The sequence below is a fragment of the Otolemur garnettii genome, unplaced genomic scaffold (genome assembly GCF_000181295.1).
Source record: "Otolemur garnettii isolate 467f Iridium unplaced genomic scaffold, OtoGar3 scaffold00007, whole genome shotgun sequence".
Taxonomy (NCBI): domain Eukaryota; kingdom Metazoa; phylum Chordata; class Mammalia; order Primates; family Galagidae; genus Otolemur; species Otolemur garnettii.
In genome coordinates, this window is record NW_003852402.1 from 7,051,481 (window position 1) to 7,064,315 (window position 12,835).

The 12,835-nt window shown below is 47.5% G+C and overlaps 1 protein-coding gene across 2 annotated transcripts in view; it reads right to left on the reverse strand.

The window, feature by feature from the left end:
- The window catches only part of TEF (TEF, PAR bZIP transcription factor), a 30,390-nt gene that overhangs the window by 10,615 nt on the left and 6,940 nt on the right, over positions 1 to 12,835 (reverse strand). Inside the window, exons 1-2 of one of the 2 annotated variants that reach the window (XM_012801213.2) lie at positions 6,910 to 7,722; positions 2,959 to 3,276 (exon numbers count right to left, since the gene is read on the reverse strand). In XM_012801213.2, the coding sequence (XP_012656667.1) occupies positions 2,959 to 3,276; positions 6,910 to 7,066 (475 nt within the window). In that variant the 5' untranslated portion in view covers positions 7,067 to 7,722. Of the gene's footprint in view, positions 1 to 2,958; positions 3,277 to 6,909; positions 7,723 to 12,835 lie in introns of those variants that run through there. The other variant, XM_012801214.1, reaches the window with a different exon arrangement.

Consider the following 12,835-nt stretch of genomic DNA (forward strand, 5'->3'; position numbering starts at 1 on the left):
TGGGGATTCGAACCCGCCACCTTAGGTGTACGTGGCTGGCGCCTTAGCTGGTTGAGCTATAGGCGCCGAGCCAAGAGAATCTCTTAAGCCCAAGAGTTTGAGGTTGCTGTGGGCTGTGATGCTATGGCACTCTATTAAAGGTGACATAGTGAGACTCTTGTTTCAAAAAAAAAAAAAGAAGAAGAAAGCTATAAATGTAAGAGTATAAACATAATTAACTTTTAACAGTTAAAAACAAAAGAGGACACAGTATACAATTCCATTTATAGAAAGTTCAACTACAAGCAAAACTAATATTTGGTGACAGAAATAATAATAATGATCATCTTCAGGGAATAATAACAGAGTAGGGTCACAAGGTACCTCAGAGATACCAGAAGTGTTTTAAATCCCAATTTAGGTGATAGTTCTGTGGTAGGTTCACTTTGTGAAGATTCACTGAACTGCACATTTATGATATGTACACTTGTGTATGACACACTTTATCCAAAAGGTTTACTTAAAAACGAAATCAAAGGAAGGTGCTATCAATTGTCTATGGTACAAAATGGAAGCTCATTTCTAGCTCTTTTCCCTACCCACACATGGAACCAGCCTTCTCAGAAAACTAGCACAAAAACGACCCGCCTTCAAATGAGAATTCTGCCAGAATCAGCAAAAGCCTCTAGATCTAACCAGTTTACAGGGGGAAAAAAAAAAAGAACCAAAAGTACATGGTAAATGGCACTACAAGAGTACAGCCAGCAAAACCCAGAACATGTGAAATTCTATCGGATAAATGATTTGGTTTGACGAACAAATAAATTGCAGTGGCCATCCTTCGGTTCTTTCTTTGGGATTCCCGTCCTCCCCCTCATAGTCCCTTCTCTGTCATCTCTTCCCCCTACTCTCTTCCCTCTAATATAAAATAAACTTACTTTTATATCCTAAAAAACCCCAAATAAATTGCAAAGAAAAAAGGAGAAGTGAGACTCTATGTAGAAATTTAAGACACTTATCAACCAAATACAATGTACATGCATTGTTTTTCTTGAACCCTGATTAAAGCAAATTATAAAACATTGATGGAACTTTAGAAATTTGAATGTTAATGGATGTCAATTTTAGATATAAAATTAGTATTTTATTATATCTTTTAAAAAAGAATACTTACATTTTATTTATTTTTTGAGACAGAATCTCACTTTGTCACCCTAGGTAAAGTGCCATGGTGTCACAGCTCACAGCAACCTCAAACTCTTGGGCTCAAGTGATTCTCTTGCCTCAGCCTCCTAAGTAGCCTAGACTATAGACGTCTGTGACACCTGTGTATTTGTACAGACGAGGTCTCATTCTGGCTCAGGTTGTTCTCGAACTGTGAGCTCAGGTCATTTACCCGCCTTGGCCTCCCAGAGTGCTGGGATTATAGGCATGAGCCACCATGTCTGGCCTTATTTAATTTTTTTTTTTTTTTGAAGTGGGATCTTGCTCTGTCATTCCAGCTAGGGTACAGTGGCACAATCATAGCTCACCTAAGCCTCCAACATCTGGGCTCAGGAATCCTCCTGTATCAGCTTTCCAGGTAGCTAGACCTATGCCACCATGCCAGCTGATTTTTTATTTTTTTGAGACAGAGTCTCACTTTGTCACCCTGGGTGGAGTGCCATGGCATGAGCTCACAGCAACCTCAGTCTCCTGGGCTCAAGCAGTCCTCTTGCCTCAGCCTCCTAATAGTTGGGACTATAGGTACCTGCCACAATGCCTGGCTATTTTTAGAGATAGTCTTGCTCTTGCTCAGGCTGGTCTCAAATTCCTGAGCTCAGGCAATCCACCTGCTTTGGCTTCCCAGAGTGCTAGGATTATAGGCATGAGCCACTACACCTGGCCTTGATTTTTTATTTTTTTAGAGATGGGGTCTTATTATGATGTCCTGGCAGGTCTTGAACTCCTAGCCTCAAGTGATCCTCTAGCTTCAGCCTCCCAAAGTGCTGGGATTAGAGGCATAAGCCTCCATGCCCAGCCAGAGCCCTCACATTTTAGATACGTATTAAAATATTTATGGATGTGATGACATAGTATCTAGGATTTGATTGAAAATAATTGCTTATGAGTTAAGAACTACTGAAACTAGTTATATGACGGTTCACTACTTACCTTACTTTTGGTAAGGTAATTTCTTACTTTTGTATATTGTTTGAAATTTTTCTATGATAAAAAGTTAAAAAAGAGAGAGACTATGAGAATTTCCTAAATGTGTGTTCCCTGGGTGACATAATCAACTCCCAGGAGACATCAGCCTATATGCCTCTAACTGAACCTGAAAACAAAAAAAGCACTCCCCAGAGGTAAAAAAAGAACAAGAAGATGAAGGACAGAGCCTGACTAGGGTCTCAGCTAGGCAGCAGGAATGCCTTCTTTAAGCCAATGCCTAAGCTATGGAGTCACATATCCTTGGTTTAAGTGCTGCCTCCATTAACTAACAGCTGTGTGACCTTCACTGTGCCTCTGTTTACTCACCTGTAAAACAGGGATAACACTACTAACCTCAAAGGTTCTTGTGAGGATTACATGTTAATGTAATCCTTGCACAGAGTAAGTACTAACCAAACGTCAGTGCATGTTAACACTATTGCCTGAGCTTCCAGATAATCTGTGGCAGAGTGCATGTGGGGGTAAAAGAGGATCATGGAAATGGAGAGTGGGATTTCTATCCTGGAAGGGCTTGGGGCACTGTCTCGACCATTTGCAGCATACCAACCAACAAGAAGGCTCCGACTGCTGCTGTCAGTACTATTTTTATCTCCAGCCTCAGGGATTGTGCTGAAGGGTGGGGAGCACAGGGCTTCTCCATGTGGCAGCCCTAGCAGGACCTTCCCTCAGAAATGGGGTTCAATGCACTGGGTGTCCACAGACATACTCAGTGCAAAGTGGATTTCTTTAGGTGGGGCAGGTGGCCCTGTCCACAGGCCTGTCACCAACCTGTGCTGGACACGGTTTCAGAGGGCTGAAAGATGGTAGTGGAGGAGGACGGGGGGGACGCTGTGGAAGAACTGGCAGACTCCTTTGCTTCTAGCTCTGCCACAGGCAGCAGCAGGTTCTGCGCCAGGTGGGTGGGGCTGGCAGGGATGCCATTCTCTAGCAGGAACTCGTCCAGGTCCATGTACTCCAGGTGGAAAGACTCGCCGTCATACGGGATAGTCTTGTCCCAGATGGGTGGCATGAGGGAGGCTGAGACGGCCATGGTGCTGGCGGCTGCTGCCTCATCCTCCTCCAGTTTTTCCTTCCCCTTTTCCTTATCTGCAGACACAAAAACTGTGATGAGACATCACACAAGAGGTAACTCAATTGTACAAGGTAGGCAATGAGCCTCACAGGCCTGACCCAGCTTTTTCAGAGCCCTGATTCCATCCCATGCATTTCAAGAGCCTACTCTATTCTGCTGCCTTTCTTCTTTAGAGATGGCATCATGCCCTTGTCCATGCCTGGCTTTCCCATCATGCTCACCACATGCTCTGTGGCCTGACATGTCACAGGGTTTATTCATAACAGGCTGCAGGGTCAGCATCTGCAGGAGACACTATAAGGGAAGTGGAATTTCTGGCCTTTCCTGATATCTTAGCACAGAAAGGGCTGAGAATTTTAGGCCAACAACTTTTGAATTCTCCTGTCTTGTTCCCTCTGGTTATGCTCCTCCATGGCAATCCAGCCCAGGGAGAAAGCTCAGCTCATTTGTCACCCACTTGCTGTGGGATGTATGGACCTTAGCCATATTACTTGGCTCTTCTGAGCCCCGGTGTCCTCCCCTGATAGGTAAGGACATAAAGCTGTCTCTTTCATGAAGATTAGAGCTAACAATTGAAAGTGTCTTAGGGAGTTCCTGGCACACCATAGAGCTCACTGAGGGCAGGGACTGTGTCTGAAGCATTTTTAGATGTCAGAGACCCAGAAAGGAATTAGCAGACAATGGGCTATGAGAAAATGTGCATACAGAATGTAGAATTTTGGATTTGCAAACAGATTCACTTTAGGTTTATTTGATAGAGAGGGCATGGAGCTGTCTTTTCAGGACCCTTTTCGGAACAACCATTTCAAGAGACCTTTATGTCTAAATAAGCAGAAAAAACTGAAGGTAGGTTGTGTGGGAGAAAGGAGAGGGTAGAGCTGAAGAACACAGATTACTCCTATTCAAAGCAAAACAAATCAATTAATAGGGACTGGATCCTGCCTAATAGTCTCAGTCAAAAAGTTATGCATGTGGATATCCAAGAGAGGGCAATGTAAAAAGATGAGAGAAATATGACAAGATTGGAAGGAAATCAAAGTGACAGGGAGGCTAATCACGGAAGTAGGAGATAAAATCATGACAAGTTCATAATGGGTTTTCAAAATTGAGAAAGACAACTTTGAACTCTGGATTTAGAAGTGAAAAGAAGAAATCAAATATGATTATGTTAGAAATAAACCAGTCATGCATGGACTCTTAGACCATAAACAAAAAGCAGGCTGTTGGTCCAATAAAAATTGAACACACCCAATGAGTTAAGAAGGTGAACATTTTAACAAACAGAACTTGGTCATGGCTTCTAATACAAATTAACCTGAGTTCCTGCAACTGCCTTCTGTATCATGCTTTGATTTAAAATAAATTGAGGGCTCGGTGCCTGTGGCTCAAGTGGCTAAGGCACCAGCCACATACACCTAAGGTGGCGGGTTCGAAGCCAGCCCGGACCTGCCAAGCAACAATGACGGCTGCAACCAAAAAAAAAAAAAAATAGCCGGGTGTTGTGGCGGGCGCCTGTGGTCCCAGCTACTTGGGAGGCTGAGGCAGGAGACTCGCTTGAGCCCAGGAGTTGGAGGTTGCTGTGAGCTGTGAAGCCAGGGCACTCTACCAAGGGGGATAGCTTGAGGCTCTGTCTCAAATAAATAAATAAATAAATAAATTGAGAAGAAAAAGCCAAGCCTTGGTTGTCTGGCTAGGTAGCACCATCTGGCCCACCTGCTCGCCTCTGCTGAGATCTGAACAGACTCTATGTTCTGTTCAGAAATGACTGTAGCCCATGTCAGGTGGGGTCATTTGGGATCAAAGGAGGCAGGAGGATGAGATAGAAACAGAAAAATAGCCATACCGAAGGACAAACAACAACAAGTTCCACCTTTTGCCTGGACTAAGTGAGGATAGATTAAATCAATGTTTTTGTAAGACTGAGTATTAAATTGTAAGAGATAAAGGACTAGTTCATCACTCAGGTCTGAAGAATTGACACCAGTGTTTCCTAGTGTGATACAGTAGAAAAAGCACCAAACACAGTCAAAGGCCTACCCAACTATGTGACCTTGAGAAGCACCTTCACCTCTCTGAGCCTCAACTTTCCTCATCTGGGAAGTGGGGATAATACCCTATAGGGCAGTGGTTCTCAACCTTCCTAATGCCACGACCCTTTAATACAGTTCCTCATGTTGCGGTGACCCCCAACCACAAAATTATTTTCATATGGTTGGCGGTGTCACCACAACATGACGAACTGTATTAAAGGGTTGCGGCATTAGGAAGGTTGAGAACCACTTCTATAGGGCCTTTGTGGAAGTCTTAATGAAATAGGATATGTCAAAGTGCTTTGTGAGCACTCTGTAAATGTAATGTAGCCTTGCTGCTATGGATGGTTATTATCTGGTAATCTTAAACAAGAATCTGCCAGATGTGTACCCATCCCTGTAGCTTGTCTCAGCCTCAGATTTGGAACAAAACACAGCCTTAAAAATAATCAAAAGAATTTGGATATGTGAGGTCCCAAAGCAGGAGGAGAAAGCCTGGCCTCACCTGATGTGCTGAAGCTATTTATAAACCCCAAAGTGACAGCCGTAGGGATGGAAGCCTCAGAACACACCCAGAAAAAGAAGAGAAATGGCATTTTTAAAAGGAAAATTAATTCCCCAGGACAGGCATTTAACAGAAGACTTATCCCCTCCCAAATCCCTGAATTACACTGATGGCTCTCAGAAATGAAAAGGTCTCAGAGGGAAGTATACCTCACTGCATCTAAAACCCCACAATAGGTGGCATGCCTGCTGCTCCCCGAACCTCATCTCCTAGGCCAAAATCAAGACCAACCCCAGCTTTCCGCATATGCTCCAGGGACCTCTGTGGTCTAGGAAATAAAGTGAAGTTCAGTCTGGCTCCTATGGCCCCAAATGACCTGGGTAAAGGCCTCAGGGACCTCACTCTGACCCTTACCCTGTTCCTGCGTCACCCATTACCCCCTCGAAAGACACCCACATTCTTGCCTGCAACTGCCTTCTGTATCATGATGCTCCCTTTCCCCACCTGCACCTCGGCAACAGTCATGAGACAGGTTTCCAGAAAGGCTCCAGTGTAGACCTAGCAGCTGGGGATACTAAGGGAGGAAGCCACGTCCTCCCCCAATGGGGGAAGGCTGCACACAACGACGGTCCGCCACCTTGGACCAGTGCTTCTCAAACTTTTATGGACTTTGAAATCAAGGGGGTGAGATGCATTGGGGTGCTCCATAAAATGCACTCTCCTGCCCTATGAGCTGCAGACTGGGTGTGGCCCAGGAACCGGCATTCTGAACAAGCACCCCCAGTGAACCGGTGCAGGCGGCCCCAGAGGCGGCGCCCTGGAACGTCAGCGAAGTGGCAGCTCCCGACCCCCACCAGCCTCCTCAGAAACCCCTACAAGAACCTCCTCCTCGCACCCCCGCCCACACTCTCCCTCCTGACCCATCCTCTCTCATCTCGCTCCTGACCTCTCCCCCCAAACCCGCCTAGTCCTCCAGGATCCTCGTCATCCCTCACCCCCATCCCCCTTCCGCTGGACCACTTCACCCTGACCTCCAACCTCCCGGCCCCGCCCTCCCGGCCCCGCCCCTGCAGAAACCCCGCCCCCAGGCACGCGCGGACCACCCCCCTCACCGAGACGCGTCTCGCGCGGGGGGTTCTCCATCAGTTTCTTCAGGACCAAGGGGAAGGAGCCTGGCAGGCCCCTTTCCCCAGCTGCGCGCCCTGGCCCCGGGCCTGGCCCGGCCTGCGGCTCCACAGGCGGCTTCTTTCCGCCGCCCGCGTCGGACATCGTGCCCTGAGCCCTGCTCGTGCACCTCACCTCCCCCGCCCGCCCCTCGAGAAGGGCCAGAGCTGTGCGACCCGCTGCAGCTGCCGACACGGGCAGCTACTGCGCAGGCTCTCAGCAGCACCCCCGCCTCCCTCCATCCTTACCCCGCCCGCAGACGGGCTCCGAAATATTAATTATTCATGAGGCCAGGCCTGCTTCCTGGGATCTCGGCTTTGGATTGGACCACCTTCCCGGGCCGTGATTGGCTGGGCAGCCGGGGTGAGCTAGACACGTGCGGGGCCAGGTGAGCAGCCCCAAGCCCCGCCCCGTCCGCTCCTGCGTCTCCTGATTGGTTCCCGCTGGAATCTGTGGCGGTGGTCTCCTCGCCCGCGGCTCCTTCCCCTCTACTAGGTGTGTCCCATTCGCCGCTTTTTGCGAAACCCTCGCCTTCTCTCAGACATCAGCATCCTTTCTCTTCGGTCTCAACCTCGCAACCTTCTGGATGCACCACCGAAGGGAGGTGGGGCTGGGAGCGGACAGGCCGGCCAGGCCAAGCTGCGAACCCGCTCAGCCTGCGTGTACGTCCTCCCGCGGGTCACGTGGAGCCACACCCGAGGCTAGTCGCGTAGGGAGGGGGGAGAGGAGTACGGCGCGGCATTAGCCAATGGAGGGCGGGGGCGGGCCCGGGGCGGCGCACGAGGCGCCGCACGTGCGGGGTTGCGGCGGGGTTGCGGCGGGTTTGGGCGGGCCTGTTGTTCCCGGGATTCTGCCCAGGGTCGTGAGAAGGGGACGCGAGGCCCAGCCCGCACTTGTGTTAGATAGAGAAAGGCTAAACAGGTGACAAGGCAGGTAGAGAAAGTGACTAAGAATAAAGAGCCAAAGTCAATCAGAGTACAAAATCTCCCACAATATCAAATATTTGTGACTAGGGACTTTTCTCTGGTCAGAACATACGCAGTAAAGACCTAGTGACCTTAACTGACCGCGTACTCATTACTATTGTATTGACATTACAGTTTTGACCCCCAGTGGATTTTTTGTAAAAGATTCTGAAAAGGTACATGTGTTTAAAAAAAAAAATCTTACATAATCCCAACCTGTTATATAACCTGTTAGGTAACATTTTATATAACCTCAACTTGTCAATCACCCAAAGGCGGAAAAAACGACAACCAATCCCACCCAGGAGAAAGACGGGACAGACGTGTGAATACAGAGACTGTGTGTACTGTGACTCCGAGGTCTTCTCCACGGGCGGAGAGACCGTCCCTCTCTGAGTACTTTACAGTACATGCTGCGTGCTCTGTGTATCTCTGATCACCCCATCATCAGCTCACCTGGGTACCAGTACCCATTCCTGACACTTGAAAACGGAGCATGGGAACAGTCAAGACAGACCTAACGCTTCTCCCCCACCCAACCCAGAGGTTGCCTGAGGGCAGGGATGGCCACGGGCTTGGCCCCAGCTGAAGGGGGGTGTCGGGTTGCCCACTGATCCAGGCTTCTGGCGTGGGCCTGGCGGCCAGATAAACATTAGCGTGGAGGAAGCATTCTTGAGGCCCAGCCCTGAGCCCGACCTGGGTACACACTTCCGTCCTCCCACTTACTAGCTCATGACCTTGGGAAAGTCCAGTTGCTTCACTTGAGCTTGTTTCCTGGGCCGTAAAATTAAGAGGTTGGGCTGCATAATCCCCACAGTCCCAAACAGCTCTGAAATTGCTCCTTTCTAGGACTTTTCCCTTCCTTTATCTAGAAAAATAACAAATCTTTGACATGAAGGTAAAGATCCCACATCTTTGGGAGAACCACCTCTTCTCATAAAATATAAATACTCCTTGAGAGCTCTTCAGGAAATCTGCAGAAAGGTAAAAATGTGAAAGGGTAGACAGAGGGAAAGACGGTAGGGAAGCTGCTTCTAAACATCACTCAGAACTTTGTACTCTATAATACACATCATAATTGCTTCAAACCCAAACAGTACGGGCCTCTCCGGGTTTACTCCCCGGAGGGCGGAGACTATGCTTGCTTATCCGGTCTCCTCCAATGGCTCAGGGCCTTCTAGTAGTGGGAGTGGGAAAATGGTAGAAGGGCGGTCCTTGGTTCAGGGGTACAGGCCTTCCTGCGAGATACAAGTTGTCCACCTGATGCAATCAGAATTTTGCTGGGAATTGAGGAAGGAAAAGAAGTTGGGTAGCTGAGCAAGCCTGGAAAGCACTCTGGGTAGTGGTTGGGACAGGATGGCAGAGTCTGACTTTAAAATTCAAGTTCTCGCAAATAAATAAATAATAAAATTCAAGTTCTTACTGCCACTCTAATGACTTTGGTCATTTTTTGAATCTCAGGCTTCCAAGTAATGGTTTCACCTCTTTATGCTTCCTTTTCTTTGTATGTCAAGTGGAAAAAGAGCAGGATGAACTTTATGGGGTTTCTGTGAGCATGGTGGCTGACACCTGTAATCCTAGCGCTCTGTGAGAGGCAGGAGGATTGTTTGAGCTCAGGAATTGGAGATCAGCCTGAGGAGTGAGAACCCATCTCTACTAAAAATAGAAAAATAAGCTGGGGTGTTGTGGCTGGCCCTTGTAATCCCAGCTACTTGGGAGGCTGAGGTAGAAGGATTGCTTGAGCCCAGGAGTTTGAGGTTACTGTGAGCCCTGACACCATGGCACTCTACCCTGGGTGATAGAATGAGACTGTCTCAAAAAAAAAAAAAAAAAAAAGGTTGAGGCTCGGTGCCTGTGGCTTAAGCGGCTAAGATGCCAGCCACATATACCTAAGGTGGCAGGTTCAAATCCAGCCTGGACCCGCCAAACAACAATAATGGCTGCAACCAAAAAAAAAATAGCTGGGCGTTGTGGCGGGCGCCTGTGGTCCCAGCTACTTGGGAGGTGGAGGCAGGAGACTCACTTGAGCCCAGGAGTTGGAGGTTGCTGTGAGCAGTGAAGCCATGGCACTTTACCCAGGGGGATAGCTTGAGGCTCTGTCTCAAAAAAAAAAAAAAAGAAGGTTGAAAAAGAAATAGCTAATTTGGCTATGAAGAGATTTGCTGGGTTAGAATTAAGTTGATATTTTGGGGGATTAATATGATATTATTGTAGGGAAAAAATTTTCAATCTAATAGGATGGGATTAATAACAGTAGAAGGTAAGAACATTTGTCTATGACAAAGATGAGATACAGTAAGGGGAAGTAAAGATTTGGATTTTCTTTTTTTAGGCATAGTTATCCAAAATGGATAGGTAACCAACCAAACAAGCGACACTGGTGAGAAGTGAGACTAGCAGGTTAGGGCTTCAAAAGTTAGTTTTGATTCTGTTCTCTGTTCGTGTACTGACACATCCCAGAGAGGGTTTTTCCCCAGGATAACCAAAAAGGAAAGAGTGTGTCACAGATATTGGGGGAGCATTACAAACGTGCCCTCTGTAACTCCAAGCTTGGAGGGTAGCTCATTGCCACTTAGCAGCAGAAAGCACAGTGCTGGGAGTGGAGACCCTCTCTGTTTTCTTCATTCTCGACCTGACCGGAGGAAAGCCACAGCAGCCTCTCTCTCCCACCTCCCATCAGTAAAGTGGGAATAACAGAGTGATCTTGCCTCTCCTCTTAGTGACAGAGTCTTATTTTGTCACCCTTGGTACAGTACTGTGGTGTCATAGGTCACAGCAACCTCAAACTCCTGGCTCAGGTGGTCCTCCTGCCTCAGCCTCCTGAGTAGCTAAGGTGCCCACCACAACACGGGTCTAATTTTAGAGACAGGGTCTCACTCTTCCTCAGTCTGGTCTCAAACATTGTCCCCAGCCCAGAATGGGAGCTCTTGACCAGATATCCCATAATGATCTCTTTGGCTATATATTCAGCATTTAGTAGGACAGTCTCACTCCATCTTCTGACTTCCTGAAAAATGAGACACAGGCCTGGGATGTGTATGGGCAGGATGATGATAAGCCTTCTTTTGAGCTCCAAAAAAACCCAGTTATCTTCTGCCAATACCAAATGCAGGTGCAACATTTTGTTCAGGATTGTACCTCAGTAAATATTTGTTGGCTGGCTTTGTTGGTGGTGCCAGTAGGAGGCTTTATAAAAACTTTTGGAACCAAGTTATGTACATTTAAAGTGTTACTAACATTAAACAACAGTCATAGTGTTTGATTCCCAATTGAATCAGGAATAACAAACATGTACCTTCCTTATGGCAAGTATCCCAGCATTAGCGATGCCAACAACTCTCCTTTCTAGCCCACATACCTGTGGCTGCAAAGTTCTGGGCTCTGTGGTTTGTACCTTGGTCTCAGTGCGTTCCAGGGGAGAAGTGGTAGGTGGAGGGTCTTTACTAAATTCTTGCCCACCTCTTCAATACTCTCAAGAGTACTAGTTTCCTGCTTGACTTGCATTTTGCCCACTCCCTGAGTTCAGAATCCAGATGGAGAGCTGCCCTAAGAGTGTTGTATCCAGGGAGAAGCCCTCACCTCCAGCCTCCATGAAAACGGAACAGCCACTACGTGACAGCCACAGTTTCTCCAGTCCAAGCCTAGAGTAGGGCGTGGGCTCTGGAGCTAGACCAGCGGAGTCAGACACCTGCTTTAAACTGCAGTTGACCCCTGAACAACACAGGTTTTAACTGCTCCAGTCCTTTTTTTTTTTTTTTTTTTTTTGAGATAGAGCCTCAAGCTATTGCCCTGGGTAGAGTATCGTGGCATCACAGCTCACAGCAAAACTCCTGGGCTTAAGCAATTCTTTTGCCTCAGCCTCCCAAGTAGCTGGGACTACAGGACTATGGGCACCCGCTACAACCTCCGACTATTTTTTGGTTATAGTTGTCATTATTGTTTGGCAGGCCCAGGTTGGATTTGAACCCACCAGCTCTGGTGTATGTGGCTGGCACCTTAGCCACTTGAGCTACAGGTGCCACCCTCAAGTCCACTTCTATATGGATTTTTTTTCAATAAAAGTTACACTGAGTGTGCCTGCCTCTTCGGCCTCCCCTTCCACCTCCTCCCCCTTTTTCTGCCTTTGCCACCCTAGAGACAGCAAGACGAGCCCCTCCTGCTCTTCCTCTTCCTCAGCCTACTCAACATGAAGATGGTAAGGATGAAGACAAATGATGAAATACTTCCACTTAGTGAACAGTAAATTGTTTTTTCTTCCTTACAATTTTTGTTTTCTTTTTTTTGAGACAAGAGTCTCGCTCTGTCACCCTGGGAAGGGAGCTGTGGTGTCAGAGCTCATAGCAACTTCAAACTCTTGGGCTCAAGTGATTCTCTTGCCTCAGCATCCTGAGTAGCTGGGATTGTAGGGGCCTGCCATGACACCCGGCTAATTTTTCTATTTTTAGTAGTGATAGGGATCTCACTCTTGCTCAGGCTGGTCTCGAACTCCTCAAGCAATCTAACTCAAACTACCTTGAGATAGCTCAAGCAATCTACCCACCTCAGCCTCCCAAAATTACAGGCATGAGCCACTGTACCTGACTTCTTATGATTTTCTTTTTCCTTTTTTTTTTTTTTTTTGAGACAGGGAGAAAGAGTCTCACTCTGTCACCTGGGCTGGAGTAGAGTGCTATGGAATTAGAGCTCACAGCAACCTCAAAATCTTGGCCTCAAGTGATTCTCTTGCCCCAGCCTCTCTAGTAGCTGGGACTATAGACCCCAGGCAGAATGCCCAGCTTTTATTTATTTATTTATTTTGAGGTAGAGGAGTTTCACTCTTGGCTCTGAGCTCAAGTGATCCACCCTCCTTGACCTCCCAGAGTGCTAGGATTACAGGTGTGAGCCACCGCGCCTGGCCATGATTTTTTTT